The sequence below is a fragment of the Hyaena hyaena genome, unplaced genomic scaffold, assembly GCF_003009895.1.
Source record: "Hyaena hyaena isolate Hyena2069 unplaced genomic scaffold, ASM300989v1 scaffold_35, whole genome shotgun sequence".
In the NCBI taxonomy this organism is placed as follows: domain Eukaryota; kingdom Metazoa; phylum Chordata; class Mammalia; order Carnivora; family Hyaenidae; genus Hyaena; species Hyaena hyaena.
This window is the reverse complement of record NW_024080667.1, coordinates 1,387,127-1,406,035: the sequence shown is the minus strand read 5'-3', so window position 1 is coordinate 1,406,035 and position 18,909 is coordinate 1,387,127. Positions and strand designations below refer to the sequence as shown.

Genomic DNA, 18,909 nt, shown 5'->3' with positions numbered 1-18,909 from the left:
TTCTCTGAAGTAGCTACTATTATTAGTCCTGATTATAAGAGAAACAGCTTTGTTTCTGTTACCCTCAGCAAGAGAACTATACAGCTCAGAGAGGTTAGGGCATTTGCCCGAGGTCACGCAGCTCGTAGGTGGTAGAGCCGGGATTCAAGCCCAGATCTGCTGTCCCCATCACTGAGCTACGACCGCCTCCTGTCTCTCTCGTCCATGCAGGCTGAATTCCCGGGACGGAAGAGGAGGTGTGTTCATGCGGTGGAAAATGTTTCTGACTCTGCTTGTCATGGTCTCTGTAACCTTGACCAAGTTACTCAGCCATCCTGATTCTCATTCAGGTGTCTCCAGCTGTGAAAGGGGGTTAATACTTCCTGGGAGGGTTAGGGGGAGGGACAGGTCCAGTGCTGGCACACAGTAGGTGCTCAATAAGGCTCTCCTGCATGAATACTAACAAATCCTGTAGTTGAGACTGATGTTTACAGTGGCTCCCTCTGGCAGATCTGCGCCCGGGGGTGACTTTTGGAGATGGAGAAGATACCTTACAGCACGGAGTTAGGGAGATACGCCTACAGAGCTCTGTGTCCTGTGGGCTGAAGGGAGAAGGATGCACATGTTTTATTTATTTATTTACCTTAATGTTTATTTTTGAGAGAGAGAAAGAGAGAGTGGGAGAGAGAGAGAGGACAAGCTGGGGAGGGTCAGAGAGGGGAAGACCGAGGATCTGAAGCAGGCTCCTAGCTGACAGCAGAGAGCCTGATGTGGGGCTCGAACCCATGAACTGCAAGATCATGACCTGAGCTAAAGTCGGACACCTAACCTACTGAGACGCCCAGGCGCCCCAAGGATGCACATCTTAACAGACAGCTCTCCACCCTCACAGACGTCGCCGTGTTCCTCAGACCAGGAAGCAGAGGCCTGGAGGGGGGAGGCTGTCTGTCCCACGAGCTGGGGAATGCTGGGGTAAATGAGCTTCTGCTTAGCTCCCTGCCCATTCCTTTGGACCAAGAAACAGCTTAGAGAGGTTTTACCTCACCCTGCCCCTGCCCCCCCCCCCCCCCAAGACGGGTCCAGAAAGGCAAATATGGGTGAGAATTCTTTCCCTGAAAGGAAAGTAGTAAGTTAGTTTCCCTGTCCTGGGAATAAATACTGACAAAGGTGGTAGGGACTGCCTCCAAGGTAGTCCCAACGCTCCATAGGGTCGCGACACTCAGGGACACCAAAGGACACCAGCTCGCACAGCCCCAGGCCCTGCGGCACCTCCTCAGGGAGATTCCTGGACTCGAGTCTCCATCCTGAGACAGGAGGGGACGTCAGGAGACCCCTGCAAGCTGGGAAGCTTGCACACACATGCCTAGACTCCGGGATGGCTGCACAGAGAGCAAATGTGTCCATGCTCAGCACCATGGCGTCCGGATCACCTGTGGCAGCTGGACCACGGCACGTCTCACCGGCCCTCTCCGGCCTGAAGACACCACCCAGAACACCGAGAGGCCCCACGGGAAACAAAGCCCCACCAGGAAATGGTTTAGCTGCTGTACGAGTAACACGTACGGCGGAAAGAAACTCCCAGGGTGCTGTACGCCCTCCAGGATGATTCTGCAGACTCCCTGGGGGACATCAGTGGGATGCCGGACACACAACCGGACACACGGCCTGCTTGGCGGGCGTGCAGTCTCCCGCTCGCATCCCAGCTTCGGGCAGGGAAACCCAGCACAGCAGAGCCCACTGACCGTCCCACAAACACCACCCTCCCCATCCCTGCTTCCCTCCCAGTTAGCCCAGTAGGGGGACCAGGATGCCCGGCCGGACGCCACACTTCCCAGCTCTCCCTGAAGGCGGGCATGGCTGTGTCACCGAGCTCTTGCCAAAGGGACTGTCTGGCCCTCAATCTGGGCTCTTTGCCCGGATGTCCCCCGAGGCTGAGGGGGAGCAGAGACGCCCAGCAGCCCGAGATGCACCTCTTGATGGCAGGTCTCCGCTACAGCAGCCCGAAATCAACCTAAGTGATAAAGCTGCTTTGGCTCCAAAATGAAGTTTTCAGAGTATTCATCATTCTAGTAAAATGGTAAATGGAGCGCAGGTTGCCAAGTTTTACTGTCTCCCCTCTCCCCTAGGAGAATCAGAGACAGTAAGGGGGCCTCCTGAGAATCCAGGAAGCCCCAAAGACTATTTTGTCGCACTGGGTCATGCATCCGAGTTCTCCAAGCACTGTTTGAGGATGACTTGACCTTTCCTGAATAACCCTGAGACCCCTCCCAAGCCCAGGAGAGATGGGTATGTCACCTAGTGTCCCCGGCCAGCTCTATGGGGAGCGAGCCACACACGTGGGACCACTGGCCCCCTCTTTCCCAGAAGCAGTTTCTGGCTGGCCATGTGGTGGCTACGGGTGGTCCAGCTCGGCCAGAAAGCACCCGGGCTCCCCCTCTGTGCCACCTCTTCTCCCACCTCCTCCCCCGTCTTCTCAGACAGAACGATGGACACCGCATGTGTTAGGGCCACCCACGGGGACAGCGGCCCAAGCCCTCCGAGACACCACCACGGTGAATGCGGTGAATGCGAATGAAGCAGGTGGGCGGGCGCTTCCTCCAGCAGAGAACTCAGCGCATCTACACTGTCCTGTGATGGGGGCGCTCAAGGGCCTCGAGAATGCCCGGGAAGAGGAGAGCCCGCTGCTGGCTCAGCAGCCCGACTTAGCAGAGATGCGCACCCGCCGCTGGTGCCTCAGAGGGAGACGCGCCTGGGTGGCCGCTGTGGAGGGCATGGGGTGGCCACCCGGAGGAGGAAGGACACAGGCTTCCAGCGCTGAGACAGGCAGAGTTCTATTGACACAGGGACAGGGCAGCCTCTGCTGGGGTCCAGGCGCTGGGAGACCCCTGTGTCCATGCCCCACCCCCTGCAGAGGCAGGACCCTGGCTCCTCGGCGCCCCTGTGGCTTGAGGAGGGGGCTCCAGGCTTGAGCCCCAGGCAAGGGGAGGGAGGGAGCAGTCACCGACTGGTCACTTACCCTGCAAGGCTTCTTTGGCTCGGGCTAGCTCCTGCTCCTTCTGGGCCAGCTGCACCCTGAGCTCAGTGGCCGACAGGACCTCGGAGGACTTGCCGCCCTGTGACTCCTCCAGGTCCTTCGTCAACATCTCCTTCATCTGGCGGAGAAGGTGGACCTCCTCCTGGAGCCGGGACACTTCTTCCCGCAGGAGCACTAGGGGAGAAGGGCACACGGTTAGAGGGAGGGGACACTGGCTCGTGCTTGCTCACTGTTTCTGGGGACGGTTCCAAGGTGCTTTGGCTTTTCCCGTTTGCTCTGCATTCAAGGCCTTTCCTACGTATGTGCTGGGAAGAAAAACCCTGAAGCCACTAACTTTATTCCAAGAGCCCCCCACCCCAGTCCTGCGCCCTGTCTCCATCTGCAGAGCAGGGCTGGTGGGAGCCCCCCTCAGCCTCTGCCATACTCTCTAGGGCTCTGCTAATGCTGTCCCCGCACTGAGTGTCCACTCCAGTGGCCGACATCACCTTCCCTCCAAAGGGCAGGAAGAAGTGTGAGGACAAAGAGCCAACAGGGGACAGGATTCCAGCCACGAGCCCGCAGCTGCCAAGTTGAGCTTTAGATGCTCTATCTCATTTAATCCTCCAAAATCCTCCCGAGGCGGCTACCAGCATCACCCCCATTTCACAGGTTAGGAAGTTGAGGCTCAGAAAGAAGAAGTAACTGCACAAGGTCATCAAGTTAGCAGGCAGCAGAACTGGGATTTGAACCCAGGCGTGGCCAACTCCAAAGCCTGAGATCCGGGCAGGACGCCCCCAGAGGCACGCTCAACAGTCCCGCGAATCACGTGGTGTTCCGGAACCCAGCCCTGCGCACAAACAAGACTTTGGTATTCGCAGCCCAGCATGCGGGAGGAGGGGGTCGAAAGAGGGAGAACAGAGGTGGCACCACCTCCCTCCCTCTCTCTGCCCCTCCCCCACTCTCTCTCTCTCAAAATAAATAAACTTAGGAAAAAAAAATTGAAGATACAGACTTGTCCCGCCTCAGGGCCACCAAGAGAGCATCCTTCCTCTTAAACTTGGTTCCTTCCTGTCACTGGGTCCCAGCCCCACTGTCACCTCCTCAGGGGACCTAAAGCAGCCTCACCTGCTCTCCAACCTGGCAGCACTTTAGACAACCTGAGTGAAACCCCTATCGACGTGGGGGGGCCCACTGTTTGGCACCCACGTGCCCGCGGGTGGGCCTCCCCGCAAGCGGGCCTGGTCACACCGCTCCGTCCCACTTGCCGCCGGTCTGGGGTGCCCCGAACAGTGCGTGGTGACACACAGACAGTCGACCTGACTCCCTCGGCCCCTCTGTCCAGCCACTGGGAGCTTAAGGGCACCTGCCCCATGGCAGACGCCACTCCAGGCACAGGGGGGCCTTGGGCGAACATCACAGACAGGTCCCGTCCTCAGGCTGGCACTCCCAGACCCCGCCGTGAACACGGGCGGGACCCCCACCTACACTTCGCGAGGGCAGGGCGGCTGCAAGGGGGCGCCCGGCTGCTCCGCCATTGACTGGCTCGAGCACAGGCTGCGAACTGTCCGAGTCCCTCAGCAAAACCGCAAAGCAGGGGGTCTGCTGTGGGGACCCCTTCCCTCCCCTCGCTCCAGCCCAACATTTGCAAGCTGTCTACACTGCAGACCCAGTGTAGGGTGTCCAGAAAGGAGAAGGGGACACCCTTGGCCTCAGGAAGTCTCCAGTGAGTGGAAGCGGCACACACAGGTAGGCATAACACAAAGACAGAGCTGCACGTGCTTGGGGCACAGGCACTGAAATGGGCCTTGGAAGACGTAAGGGCTGGGAAGCAGAGGGGAGAGCATGAGCAAAGCCCAGGAGGCTGGAAAGCTGGAGGCCCTTGGAAGGATGGGCAGAGGGAGTAAATGGGTACAAGGTGAGAAAGAGCAGGAGGAGGCCCAGAGAGGTATGTCAGGGTCAGATTATAAAAGGTCTTAACCCTAATCACCTCTCTGTGACCCATCTCCAGCGGTTCTCAAGACTCTAGAACTTTCATTCTTGCTCCCTGCCATACACTGAATGTTTGTGTCCCTTCCCCCCCAAATTCATATGTTGAACCCTAATGGGTGATGGTATTTGCAGGCAGGGCCTTTGGGAAGTGATCAGGTCATGGGGATAGAGCCCTCCTGAATGGGAGCTCCCTTGCCCTGACTACCACAAGAAGACATAGAGAGCTGTCTATAAACCAGAAAGAGGGTCCTTACCAGACACGACCGTGCCCGTGCCCGGATCTTGGACTTCCAGCCTCTCCAGAACTGTGAGGAACACGTCTGCTGTTTATAAGCCACTTGGTCTATTGTATTTTGTTAGGAGCCAGAACAGACTGAGAGACTCTCTTTCATCAATTCTTCCCAACTGCCCAGCCTGCCCGGGTCTGTCCCCACTCAGCTGTCACCAGAAGCCTGTTTCACAATAAGGTATGAGTGACTTCTGAGTCCTCGCTTATATTCAGGTGGAAGACAAGTTTGGTTTTGTTGGCTTGCTCAGCGATGTGACTTCCGGGCTTCCTTCGACTCCTCTGAAGTCACCACTGTGTAGACGCACTCTTGTCCACCGTGTCTGCTCAATGGCAGACAAATCCTGGCCTCAAGTCCAGACCCGACCAGGGCCTTGTGGGACCCTGGGCGACACCCATCATTTCTCTGGGTCTCAGGAATCACATACGCTACATAATGCCACCTGTTCGGGGTTGGCCCGAGTTAGCAAAACAGAACAAAGCAAAACGAAACATACAGCACCCCCCACACGCACACTTCTCTTTGAATTTCGGACAAATATATTTTTTACGATAAGCCTGTCCTAAATATTACATGGGACACGTTTACTAAAATTTATTCACTGCTTATCCGAAATTCAAACATCACTGGACGTGCCCTATTTCGCCCAGCAACTGTGCTCCCATCCCACGGGGGTTCTGGCACAATGAAATGGACAATCAGGAGAAAGGGCTTCACCACAGCACCGCAGGGGAGGGAGGGGGAAAGACAAAGAAGGCTTCCCTGCAGCCTGCACTTAGAGGAGAGCAGAGAGCAAGAGGCAGCTGGGTGCCCTTCTCCTTGACTAACAGGGAAGGAGGCGGATTTTTCCGGTGCTCACCTTTCTAACCAGTGTACCTGACAACCAGACCCCGCCCCCGGCTCGGGCCCCGCCCCCCGGCTCGGGCCCCGCCCCCCGGCTCGGGCCCCGCCCCCCGGCTCGGGCCCCGCCCCCGGGCTCGGGCCCCGCCCCCGGGCTCGGGCCCCGCCCCCGGGCTCGGGCCCCGCCGCAGCGGGAGGGCGGGGCACCTCCTGGAGCCAAGTCTTAGGAGACCAGGCTGGAAAAACAACTTTACGGGAGGAGAGAGGCCTGTTCAAGCTTATGAACCGCACCTGCGCCCTGGCTGGGGGTGTAAACCCTGATCGTGCACACCCTGGATCCTCCCAGAGGCAGAGACTTGGGGCAGCCCTGGGGCTGTGATCACAGAGAGACGCACAGGACTGCAGCCCATCGCGGGCTCTGGGACTCCCGGGCAGGCACTTCCCCCCTCTGGCCCTCAGAGGCCTCGCTTGTAAAATGGGGGTGGTGGGGATAAAGGAGACACGTATGTAATGTGCTTACACGTGCGTGTCAACATCCCGCCACTCGCATTCCCTTCTGTGCAGAGGGACTGACCACATTCCTCAGAAACGCGAAGAAGCTGGAGTTGGAAGTTGTGGCTTTTCTGCCTCAGGGGAGCTGCTATCTAAAGCCGCTGTGTGACTCTGGGCAAGTCACTGTCCCTCTCTGGGCCTTCATAATCTCAGTGCCCGCTCTTCATGAATCTAGATGAATGCTCCTGATGATGCATGTCTTCCCTTGGTGGGAACAGGGGTCCCTACTCTAGTCTCAGCCCTTGCGCTGCTCAGTAAGGCAGCGGCTAGCCACACGCAGCTACGTAAGTATAAATTAATTAAAACGAGTAACTCAGTTCCTCAGTTACACTGGCCACGTTTCGAGCACATGTGCATAGCCAGTGGCCCCCGGACTGGAGAGCACATGCAGAGGCCACTCTCCTCATTGCACACAGTGCTGACCTACAGGGCACAAGACCGAGAAGGAAAGGGGGAGAAGAACGTGGTGTTTATTAATCTGGTGTAGCCCAGCCCAGCCCCACAGACAACATGGCAGGAGGAGCCTCCTGCCAATGGCTGGGGAGCTACGGAAGGAGCCACCACTTGTGAAGAAACCATCCTGGCCCTTGTCCAAGAGCAGAAAAAGGAAAGATCGCTGTGTACCCTTCTACCGATGGCTGGGCAACTCCAGTGCCCCAAGACCTTGGTGAAAAGGGCTGGGGCCAGAAATGCCGTGGACCGTGCAGAGCTCCCTGGGCCCAGGAAGCCGGAAGTAAGTGCCGTCTGGGAGACGGCAGTTTTCCTGCCCCAGTGGACGCTGCCCGTTACCAGTGGTGCTGCCCTGGGTTGGAGGTGGGGCCATACCCACTCAGAGGTGCCAACAGAAGCCAGGGCAGACCTGCCCTTCTCTGTCTGGCATCATACCTTTTGTTGTCAAGAGCAGTGAGCGCCTGGTGCTTTTTAAAAAAGCCACTTTCAGCCTCCCTTGCAGCTACGGTGGTCCACGAGACCCAATCTGGGCAGTAAGGTGTCAGAGAAAGCCCGTGAGGGCGACTGTCCTTTAAGAAAAAGAGGACTTTGGGGCGCCCGGGTGGCTCAGTTGGTTAAGTGTGCAACTCTTGATTTTGAATCATGATCTCACGGTTTGTGGGTTTGAGCCCTGCATTGGGCTCTGTGCTGATAGTATACAGCCTGCTTGGGATTCTCACTCTCTTCCTCTCTGTCTGCCCCTCCCTGCTCTCTCTCTCTTTCTCAAAAGTAAACCACTAAACAAACAAACAAAAGGGCTTTGCCCCTTTTCTGCCTTCTTGTCTGGAAAGTGGACTTGTAGCTGGAGCTGCAGCAGCTACTTTGTAACAAGGAGGCAATGGGCACAGAGCCAAGAACACACCAAGACAGCGTGGGCGGGGGGGGGGGGGGGGGGGCGGCGAGACCATGGGGCCTGTACAGCATAGCTCAGCCCAGCCCTGTCCCTGCATCAGGGACTGCATCAGTGAGGCAGGGTTACCTGGAACAGCATCAGCGAGGCGGGGCTGCCTAGTGCGGGAGGATTTCCCTGCTGACTTAACACCAGATCCAAACCACCGTGGCCCATGCTACAGGGTGTCTGCATGCAGGCAGCTGCTAAGGGCTCCTCCCTCAGCTGTGCCTGTGGGCAGCTCAGGTGTGGCAAGTAGGGAGTGTGGGCGGGGTGGGTGGGATGTGGAGGAGTCACCACAGCCGAAGAAGGGAGGTGGCGGCTCCTGGCCCTGGGGATGAGCCCCCAGTTACAAGAAGCCTCTTCCAGGCTTAATTTTTGTGAGCTCTGCAGGCCAGGGGCAGGAGAGGAAGGAGGGAAGAAAGAGACTTTCTGTGACTGGAGGGCACAACCGAGAGCCACGTGAACAGGGCCATGGGAGGCCAAGCACCAGAACGTTCTCCCGGTGAGCTGCACGTTTACAAGCCAGCCTCCCCAAGTCAAAGGTCTAAATAATAATATTATAATTACCACGTATCACAGCAACGATGATTCCTTTCCCAACACTCCTTGTGCAGCACACACGATGTGCTCCAGGCTCTGCGGTGAGTACTTCACGTGCCCTGACTAGTTTATTCCCCCACAAAACCTGGCGAAGGAGGGCCTATTATCATCACCCCATTTTACAGATGGAGAAGTTGAGGCCCAGGAGTCAGGTGCTCAGGCCAGGGTCACGCAGAGCAAAGAGCAGAGCCAAGGCTTGAACCAGATGGTTTAGCTCCAGCCCACACAGTTTTACCTCCTGCACTGTATCACCTTGCAGGACAGGATGGCAAAGTCTGTGGGTGACAGAGAGGCAGCCCAGGGCCCAAACAGACTTGCCTTGGTGGATGACAGTGGAGGCAGATGTGCCCCCAGCAGGTTACGGGCTTATTTGTATTTCACAGTGAACTGGGTTAGGGGGACGCAGCCACTCCACGTACGGAGCTCCTGGCACCGCACCAGTGGTATGGTCCCCTTGCAGCTCCTGGAGAAGGAGGTGGACATGGAGCTGGCCTGGCCATTTCCACAAGGGCAGGGGCTCTGTCCTGCTCGCACCCGACATCCAGCCCCTGGCCCAGTGCTGGGCTCTTGGCACAAAGGTGCTGAGCGCCGTGCCGGGGCAGAGGCGGGGTGGGCAGGTCTGGGGTCAGCCAGCCGGGGCTCAGTCCCGGCTTCCCCACTACCTAGCTGTTCGACCTTTGAATAAGTGACTTCTAAGCTGATCTGAAAATGGAGCCAAGACCAGTCTCCCAGGCCTGTGGTAAACATTAAACAAAGCAATCATCTCAGTGGAAACATTCCAGAAGGTTCTAATGGGGGTCATATGTAGCTTGTCATGATCACTCTTCTAGAAGAGGGCAAACTTCCCTGATGTCCCCAAGGAAGGCCTTGACCTGAGTCACTGCAGAGCCCTGACCTGTGGGTCCCCCATCCGGGGAGGGTGAATTAGACGGCAGAGAAGGCCAAGTCCCGGGTCTGGGGGTCAAGGAAGGCAGAAGAGGGCAGGGGCTCTGGGCGGAGGCCAGGCTGCGTGAATGAGTCCAGCCCAGAAGGGGCCCTCCCTAGCGGCATCGGGTGGACACCCTGACAAACAGCCAAGCACACGCCTGTCAAAACTCGCCGAGTTCCAACTGTACACTTAACACCCATGCATTTCATTGTATGTAGATTGCACCTCAGGGAAAAAAAAAATCCAAATATGGCAGTAACATATTTTAGATTTTCCACTAAATACTCATGATTATAGTCCCTCTGTACCCAAATCTGGGTACAGAGCCCACCAGTCCCATGCCCTCCAGCAGGCCTCAGTGGAGGGGAGCTGAGATCCAACTCCTGCCAATCTAGAAGATTGTGCAGTGGACCTCTACTCCCTGAGGACTGCCTCTATTCCCTGACGCGAAGCCTGCATCCCGGGAAACGCTGGGGTGTTCACTTGAGCTGCACACACCCTGTGGGAGAAGTCAAATGCCTGCGGAACGGGCCCGCACTGCCCCCGGCCAAGTGGAGGTCACGCCCAGCTGACACACGATGTAAGGAAGGATACCACGGTCCCCTTCCAGTCCAAACTCCTCTCGGAGACCATGGCCGAGGGCACTGATAGTTTCTGAGCACCAGCTTGTGCGCTGGATGCCATATTGCAGGCTTTACCTCACTGGTTCCTCGTGGTGACCCAGCTTGAGGATCCCAGGCCCTGGGGATGGGGGGGCATAGGGTCAAGCCCAGGTCAGTGGGCTCTGAGGCCACCTGCCTAGCAGTGCAAGGTCATGAATGCTTAATCCCTTCTGCTCTTTATATTTAAAAAATTTTTAAAGTATTTACTTTTCAGGGAAAGACAGAGACAGAGCTGTCAGCACAGAGCCTGACACAGGGCTCAAACTCACAAACCTCGAGATCATGACCTGAGCTGAAGTCGGCCACTTAACCAACTGAGCCCCCCAGGCGCCCTCCTTCTACTCTTACAGTTATGGTTGGACTTGTTCTAAAAACTAGCAACAGGATTGCCCTTAGAGGGTTAAAACATGAAGACTGAGGTTTAATGATTCGTCTGGCAAAGGGGCTCTCAGGCCCCAAGGCTAAATAGTAATAGTATTAAAGCGTCCCAAGAAGCCAAAGCCAGCGGCGGAGGGGAACCCTGGAAAGGCAGAGCCCACTTTTCCAGGTTGCGGGTGGGGGTCTTCTGCAGTGGTCTGAGCACACCCCCTCTGTGCTCCTGCTTCCCGCGGGGGCGGGGGGGGGGGAAGCGCATGGCAAGGAAGAGGCCTGCTTAGTGCGCTGATCTATTCCCTCTGTTCTTGAATTCATTCACCATCATCATTGTGGTGATAACCTCTTTGAGCAGCTCATGCCCTCCAGAGGGTTCTGAGTCCTTTATCCATTCTCAATCCTTGCAACGATCCTTGGGAATATACCCATTTTACAGAAACTGAGGCACAGAGAGAACACGCAGTTAAGCCCAGGGGGTCTGGCTGCAGAGCCTCAGCCTGTGTCGCCCTTCTCCTGGGGGCACGGACTGCAAGCTGCACCCCCCCCCACCCCCGCCACGGAGGATGGCACAAGCCTCCTGCTTCCTCGCAGGGCCTGCAGTTGGGCACCCAGCCCTCAAATCCTCCTGCATAGTCACCACTGTTTGCAACCGTTCCCCACTGAAAGGCCCAAGGTCACAGAACTCTGCCTCTTGGTTAAGTTGACCCAACTTCCGAGTGGGACTGGGATGCCCGGATTTGGACAGCGCGGGGCAGCAGGTGGCGGCAGTGACAACAGCAGCAGCAGCAAAGCGGCCCGTGGTTCCAGACACAGCCCCAGAGCCCTCTAAGCGACTGCGGTGCCACAGGGAAATCCAGCCTGGCGGGGCTTGAGTGCGACGGTCTGCCTTTGGAAAGAGCAGTTTTGGAAGAGCCGGAGCCTGGAGAGCAGCCTCGGGGACACGCCTCCGAGGGCCACCCTGCACCTCCAGGACCCATGAAGCAAGCCTTAGTGTCACTTTTTTCGGCTTCGCTGGCCCCTGCTGTAAGCAGCCCTCCTGGGCCAGTTCTGTCCCCGTTCATCATGCAGACTCTCCTGCCCCTCCCACAGCCCCCCTTGCTTGCGGAGCCAGACCTGCTAGGGCCAGAACAGACTGGCCAGTAGGCAGGGAAGAGCTGGGACTACGGTCTGCTGGAGATCTCCGTGGCCTCCGGGCCTGTGTCATAGGAGCCTGACACTTAAAGCCTTGGGGGTAACCGGGATGCAAGACCGCGCTCGCCAAATACGAGGAGATTCTCAACTATGGCCCGGCCACTCACTTCCCAACAGGATTAGGCCCCAGGCTGCTCCCAGCTCCCAGGCCTGAGAGCCACCTGGTAACCCTTACCATACATGGGGGGCGGGGGGGGGGCACAGGCATCCCGGTGATACAGCTTTCATCTTTTTCTCGTATTTCACAGCGATTTGTTTTTTCCTTCAGGTACTGTTTCATCTTTCCCGGAGAGGCTGTTCAGTGCGCCCGTCAGCCCGTAAACACCATTTGGCCAGACTCTCCTCGGCCCCCGACTGCCTGGCTAATCCTCCTGCACGGACCTGCTGCCCACGGGCCAGCCATTCCCACCCCAGAGAGGCGATTCTCTCCAGGGGCGGGAGGGTCTGCGGCCTCTTGTCACCCCTCCCCAAGCACGGACTCAGCCCTGATTGTGTGCCGGGCACCAGTGAGGGAGACCAGGTCCCTGCCCTGCAAGACTGACAGTCACAGCCTCCGAAGCAGAGACACGCCCGGGACACGGAGGGCCAGCAGTGCTCTGCTCAGGAGAAGAACGCCTGAGGATGGGGGCTGCAGAGCGTGTTCCCTGCGGGCCGCCTGGCCTGATCCCTGTCACCTGCCCCATGAGGTCCTGCCTCCTGTGTCCACTGCACTGCAAGCCCAGAAAAGACATCCTCGGTGGCCTTTCTCAGCCGGTGGCCCGCTGCTGCCATCGCACTGACAGCTGGTAGGAACCCTGTGGCCCTCCGGGATCTGCAAACATCATTCAGCACGTATTCTAGCTCCGGGAGGGATGTAAACCTCCAAATAGACCATCTGGCTGGGAGTGGGAGAGGCAGGCATTCTCCTGTCACCTGGGTGGCCGTGTCCCTGATGGGCCGTGGCAGCCACGACTGCTCAGCTCGGTCCCAAATCCCGGTCCCCTTGGTGGCTTTCGGGAGCCTAGTGCTATCTATCTGCTTGCTGGGCGGGAGGGGTGAGAGAAGAAAGAGCCAGCCTCTCCTCAGTGCTTGGTCTCCGCCTACTCCAGCCCTCGCTGAACACCCTTTCTGCTGGGCAGTAGAAGCAGCAAAGCTAGGGCCAGTCCACTGCCTCCAGCGGGCAGACGGCGGCTGCCTGGGGTACCTTCTTGGTACCAGAAAGAATCTCAGCCCACTTGCCAAGCTGAGCCACAAAGTTACCACTTCTTCTGGAATCTGGGCTCATCCCACCATTTCCAAGTTCCTCATTATCCCCTCCTGGACTGGGCCGCAGACATTTCCGTCCCACTAGCATAACATCACTAACTATGCCCCCCCCCACCCCATCTTTTTGACACAGCTCTTCGATATCCCTTTGCAGAGCCAGCCTCAGGGCCTGTGGTTCAGGGGGTGCAAATGTGACCCAGTCTGGCCAATCAGAGCACCGAATCACCCCGGCCACTGTGATTGGCTCGGGAGGAGGGGCACATGACCCAAGCCAGTCCAATCAAAGTCAGTGTCTGGACCACACATCCCTCTTCAATGACCAGCATGAGGATGAAGCCTAGAGATGCTGGCAGCCTTGTGGCCATGGAGAGAGCAGTGCCAACAAGACAGACTGGATTCAGACAATATCCGTGTCCTAGACCACGCCACACCTGAAGCTGGGATATACGCCTGGACGTGAGCAAACCCATTCTTCAGCCGGTTCGAGTTATGCTTCCTAAGCTCTTGTAACTGAAAAAAAATTCTGATAAACAGCTCTTGTCAGAGATCACTTTCTGGGCACTCAGCGTCCCCACAAACGTAGAGGGCACCTGCTGTATGCTAAGCATGCCAAGCTAGCACTCTCTTTCAGGTACTGGATGGGCAATTCACCCACACAAAACCAGTGAGCACCTGAAGTACTTCAAGCCTGGCTTACCTTTGCAGTGAGCAGTCCCTCTGGCTTGAACCCTGGAAGGCACATGTTTTTCAAGTTCTTCCTCAAGACCATTTCCAGGCCTTCCTGCCCACATCAGCCTTTCTTTCTCCTTTTTTCTCACCTGGCGGAGTCTGTGAGCACCAATCCCACAGCCACTGGGTCTCCTTCCTTCGCCTGAGGGTTCCAGCTCCCGTTCGCACACTGACTGTGTGCCTGCCACTGAGGCCACCAAATTCTCCTGCCAAGCCTGTGGGAACGGGGCTAGCGTGCTCCCCTCTTTACACAGGCAGAGCCAGAGGCCAGGACAGGTGAGCCGGCTCGGTCAAGGTCAGAGAGCTGATTCAGGTCGTGCAGCTGGATCCCAACTCAGAAGTCTGACTGCAAAGCTCATGTTCTGGACTGCTGGATGAGGCTCCCAGCCCTAACCACCATGCTGTGCATATTTTTTAAAACTAAATGCCAGATCAAGGAGCCTGACACGCAGGCATAGAGAAGGAATGGTGCCTTTCTTTGAACTTTTGTAAAAAAAAAAAAGTCTGGGCCCCCCATCCTTGGCTCTTGAAACAAGCTTCATTCCTCTCTAAGGCCTGGCTCCTAAAGCAATGCATCCAGGAGAGGCCAGTGGCCACCGGGTGGCAGGGCCTGTTTCCTTCTCCCCCTCCCCTTGCGTGACTCTCCCCTCTCACCCCTCCTTCCTCTTCACCACCCTCCAGGAAAAAAAATTACCAAAACACGAAGAGGAAAACTAGAGAGGGCGTGACATGGGTTACACCCTCCAACTCACGACACAGCCCATCCAAGCAGCGAGCACAAACCTCACTGCAAATTGGGAGGAACCAGCTTGACTGAGGCCTTGGCCCTGCAGGGGACGGCCCAGCTCTTGCTTTCCTTCCCATCCGAGTCTGAGTCAGCAGCAAAACACCTGCCTCTCTCAGCTTCCTTCTCCGCCCATTGCCAGAATGCACGGCGTGGATGGAGTGCCTAAGACATGGGTCAGAGAGCAGACCTGGTGCCCCCGGTTCTAGCTCCTGGTGGGAGAGCTCCCTTCCAGAGATCAGGGGAAGAAACAGACATTTCTAGCCCCATTTTATACACGGTCAAACTGAGGCCCAGAGGAAGGTGTCTGGAATCCATGTCCACGCTGCCATGACCTGGAAACTAGAACATTCTTTCTGCTCAGCCAGTCTCAGGCATCGACTCAGGGGTTAAATGCATTGAAATGCGGAAGGCATGCCGAAGGCCCCCGCAGATGTAAACAATTATGCAGAGATGAGAAGTGGGTGACCGGGGGCCAGCCGACGGCTCTCCAAATGCCGCCACCATGGGAGGGTGGAGGGCCAGGAACCCCCACATCTTCAGATCCCTATTGCAAACAGTTCCGGGCGTTCAGAAGAATTTAAACTAATCCAGACCGTGGCCTAAACACAGCACAACTCTGGAGGGTTCCCTGTCTAAAGGTGGCTCCAGAAGGTGAACGAAGATGAGCGTCTCCTGCTACGGCGTGACCTCTGCGTCCTTCCACGCCCTCCCCCACAAAATGTAGGCCGCAACAGTTACGAGGTGCTGGATCAAATCCTGGCTCTGCCCTTTCGGTAGCTGTTTGACCTGCAGGGCACTTCTCTGTTCTCCTGTGGGGAACGGAGATCATGGCGGTACCCATCTCCTAGGGCTGCTCTGACGTTCTAGGAGGGATGGATAAATGCTCTAAGAAGGCGGCCGGCACCGCGCAAGCCTTCAGCAACCCCGGCAGGCCGCTCTGAGGCCACCACAGAGGCCGGCCGGCCCCGTGGGCTGGGGGTTAGAGGAAGAAGCCATCTTGGGCCCCAGTGCCCTGGGGCCCCCCTGTCCATCCCCTGGTGGGGAGGCCAGAGAACCTGGGAGCGCAGCAGAGCAGCGCCGGGGAACTCACTCCTGACTGTTCTCCAGCCCAACCGAGCAGCTGCTCCGGGAATAAAATACGCTTTGCATACTTTAAATGTTTCACTTATGAAAACTGGGAGGGCGGTCTTTCCAAACTGTTTAGCAACAAAGTCAGTAACGAGCGCGCCGTGCCGTTTGAGGCTCTCACGAGGGAGCCCCTGGAGCCTGGGGTCGAGGAGGGAGGGCCAGCTGGGGCTTCCAGAAGGACGCCATCTGGGATTTCTCAGAGGGGGCACTGGGATCACATCCTGGTGCCCTAATGTGAAATCGGATCCTCCCTCTAGAAGCCAAGTTTCTCCCCCCCCCCCCCCAGTGTAAGCTTAGGGGCAGAGGGGAGGGCCCTTCCGGCCTGGGATGGGTTCCCACACTCCAAGGGCGCCGGGGTCTCCAGCCAGTCGAGTTAATTGGAAAATTACCTTGGGCTGAGAGAGAGCAGGCCTATCCCACAGGGGCCTGGCTCACAGGAGGCCCTACTCGGTCTCCAGCGTGGCTGGACCTCAACAACCTGCAGCTGGAGGGCCCGGCGCCATGCTCAGAACCCCGGGGACAGGGGTGCTCTGTGCACCAGGCACACGTCCGTCCGGTGCGACCTCCCAGCAACCACAGAGGGAGGTAGGATGCCCGCTTTACAGGTGACAAAGGGCCGCCCCAAGGTCACTGCGTCACCTGGCTTTAACCCTGCAAGACGTCTTCCCGGATTCTACTCTTCAGTGTGCCACAGGGACTCACCCCCCACCCCCATCCCCCATGCCAAGTCCTGACAAACATAACTCAAAAGGGAGCACAGGATGGGGCGCCTGGGTGGCTTAGTCGGTTAAGCGTCCGACTTTCGCTTAGGTCATGATCTCGCGGTTCGTGGGTTCGAGCCCCGCGTCGGGCTCTGTGCTGACTGCCAGTTCTGAGCCTGGAGTCTGTTTCAGTCTGTGACTCCCTCTCTCTCTGACCCTCTCCTGCTCACGCTGTCTCTCTCTCTCTCTCTCTCTCCTAGAAATAAATTAAAAAAAAAAAAAGGGGAGCACAGGATGGACACTGGCTAGCGAGGCCAGATGGGGGGCCTCCTGCCCGGCCCGGAACAAAATGGCGTCTTCACACAAAGGCAGCTCTGTGCTTTGGCTTGACACGGCTGAGCCGAATATAGCACTTTTAACTTCTTCTTCAAAGTGCTCTCACTTCTCTTACGTTTCTCACCCTAACCCCCTGGGAAGCCGACAACGGTCGGTTTTATTGTGCTCCTTAAGGGCAGTCAGCCCAAGGCCCAAGGATGAGCCCCTCGGCCAGTTCACCCAGGGAGTCCAGGGAGCATGAAGCCTGGGCCCAGCTCCTGCCTCCCTTAGGCCTTCCCCACCCGTGCAGACTCCTGGGTGCACCCATGCCTCTCAGGGCTGCTCCATGCATTCCTGCCCTCCCAGCCTCCCCCACACCCTCGCTGTTTAAAGGGCCGGGGGTACCCGCGATCCCAGAGTGGCCCATCCCGTCTCCAGAGGCCTCGGCGGGAATGGATTCCTACACTTCAGAGCAGGGCACCAAGTGGAGCCCCCACAACCATGTCCCTCCACCCATCAGGCTGCAACCTCTAGCACTAAAACAGAACAAAAAGGATGAGAAAAAAACCCTCATGTCATTTGGGGAGATTCAGCAGTGTGGTCTATGAACCAAACATATAATCAAGACAGAAAAATGCGGGGTATTTTGTGTGGGGGGGAGGGCAACCTCGAGTCCCTAATGAGTTATTGCCATGTCTGTGACCAGAACGTCTTCCCTCACGGGAAAACCGGACCCTAACAGGAACCTGCCTGTCTGCCTTTCAGTTCTGACAAACACTTGCCGGGCAGCTGGACCGACAGGCAGCGTGGTCTACGTGGCTAGGAACATCACAGGGGCGGGTAGTCTGGGTCTGAGTCCCAGCCACTGCATAACCTCCCTGTGCCTCAGTTCCCACGTCTGTAAAATGGAGCAATAACAGTCCCTATCTTATAGGGTTGCTCTGGGGATTAAAAGAGTGGCTGTCCCTGTACAGTGACTATACACAAAAGGAACGAACTCGGCACAGGCCAAATGCAATATTCCTGCTAGTGCTTTTCCCTCCCCCACCCCCTTCTGGGGGCCACTGCCTTCTGGTTTGGAGACCAGCCCCTGCCTGGCAGCCTGGTCCTGGATCCCTGGGGGGCTTCTCCTGGCAACTCCTGACCCGAACGCACCCCCCGGTAGAACATTCTCTGCTGAGAGGTCTCCAAGTGGGGCTCCTGGCTGCCGAGCTGAGCGGCCCACGTGATCCTAATCCGGAGGCCCAGGCACAAGAAGCCCCTCTCTTTTGCCACCCACCACCGCCACTTTCTCTAGTTCAACCGAGAAAGAGAGAGATGTAACTTGAACTCCTGCTTTGAGCTGCGGCCAGCTCGCCACCAAACATTTCCCCCATCTGCCTGGCCCACTCCACCAACATTTTGCAAAGGTCAAACGCTTATTTCACTCTGCACGCTGCCTCTCTCGGGAGAGCAGAGGAGAAAACTATTCGAAAAATGTAAATTGAAAAAAACCCCATGGCTCTCCACCCCCCACGTCCCCCCACACACTCGCACACGTGCTCACACACACTGGCATGGCGCATACCCGGTTCAACAGAACACGAGACCGTGTCCCTGCACCCCTTTAAAGAAGTAGGAAGACAAAGAGGCGATGCAGGATTTCCCCCAATGGTGACTAACCCCAGGCTGCTTTTCCCTGAAGGAATCCAAATGATCCTGCCAGTGCAGACAAAGAAATCTTGTACACACCAGCATCCTCCTAACTCTTTCTGGAGCACTTGCTGGCAGGAGTCACGTGTTATGTGCCTCGGCACCTGGCAGAGTCCTGACCTGTGATCTAAGCCCACGAAGTGCCCACTGGGCTGAAGCCAGCCCAGGGCACAGCCTGCCTTAGCTCAGGCCACCCTCTCCCCATTCCCCGGCCCAGGACCACGCTCTCTTGCCTAGAGGTGCTTTCAAAACCAAATGCACTTTTCCTTGAAGTCTCTCTCTTTCATAACCTTCCCTCCCGCAACCCCCCACCCGAAAGGAGAAAATGACACCAACTGCAGAACTGCACGTCTGCTGCAGCAGAATCAGTGTGCAGCCTGAATAAAGGAATACTTGGAAGTCAGAGCAGAGACTCCGAATGTGAACGGCCTGGAGCAGGTCAAAGGCTTTCTGTTGGTCAACGTATTTTATTCTTTTTTTTTTTTTTTTTAAATATTTTTATTTATTTCTAGGAGAGA

General features: G+C 57.0%; 1 protein-coding gene across 2 annotated transcripts in view; it reads right to left on the bottom strand.

Moving 5' to 3' along the window:
* KAZN (kazrin, periplakin interacting protein) overlaps positions 1-18,909 on the bottom strand; it is a 1,074,891-nt gene that overhangs the window by 114,782 nt on the left and 941,200 nt on the right. For both annotated transcript variants that reach the window (XM_039228973.1, XM_039228972.1), the window contains one exon: positions 2,996-3,187. In XM_039228973.1, coding sequence (XP_039084904.1) covers positions 2,996-3,187 — 192 coding nt within the window. The remainder of the gene's footprint in view (positions 1-2,995; positions 3,188-18,909) is intronic.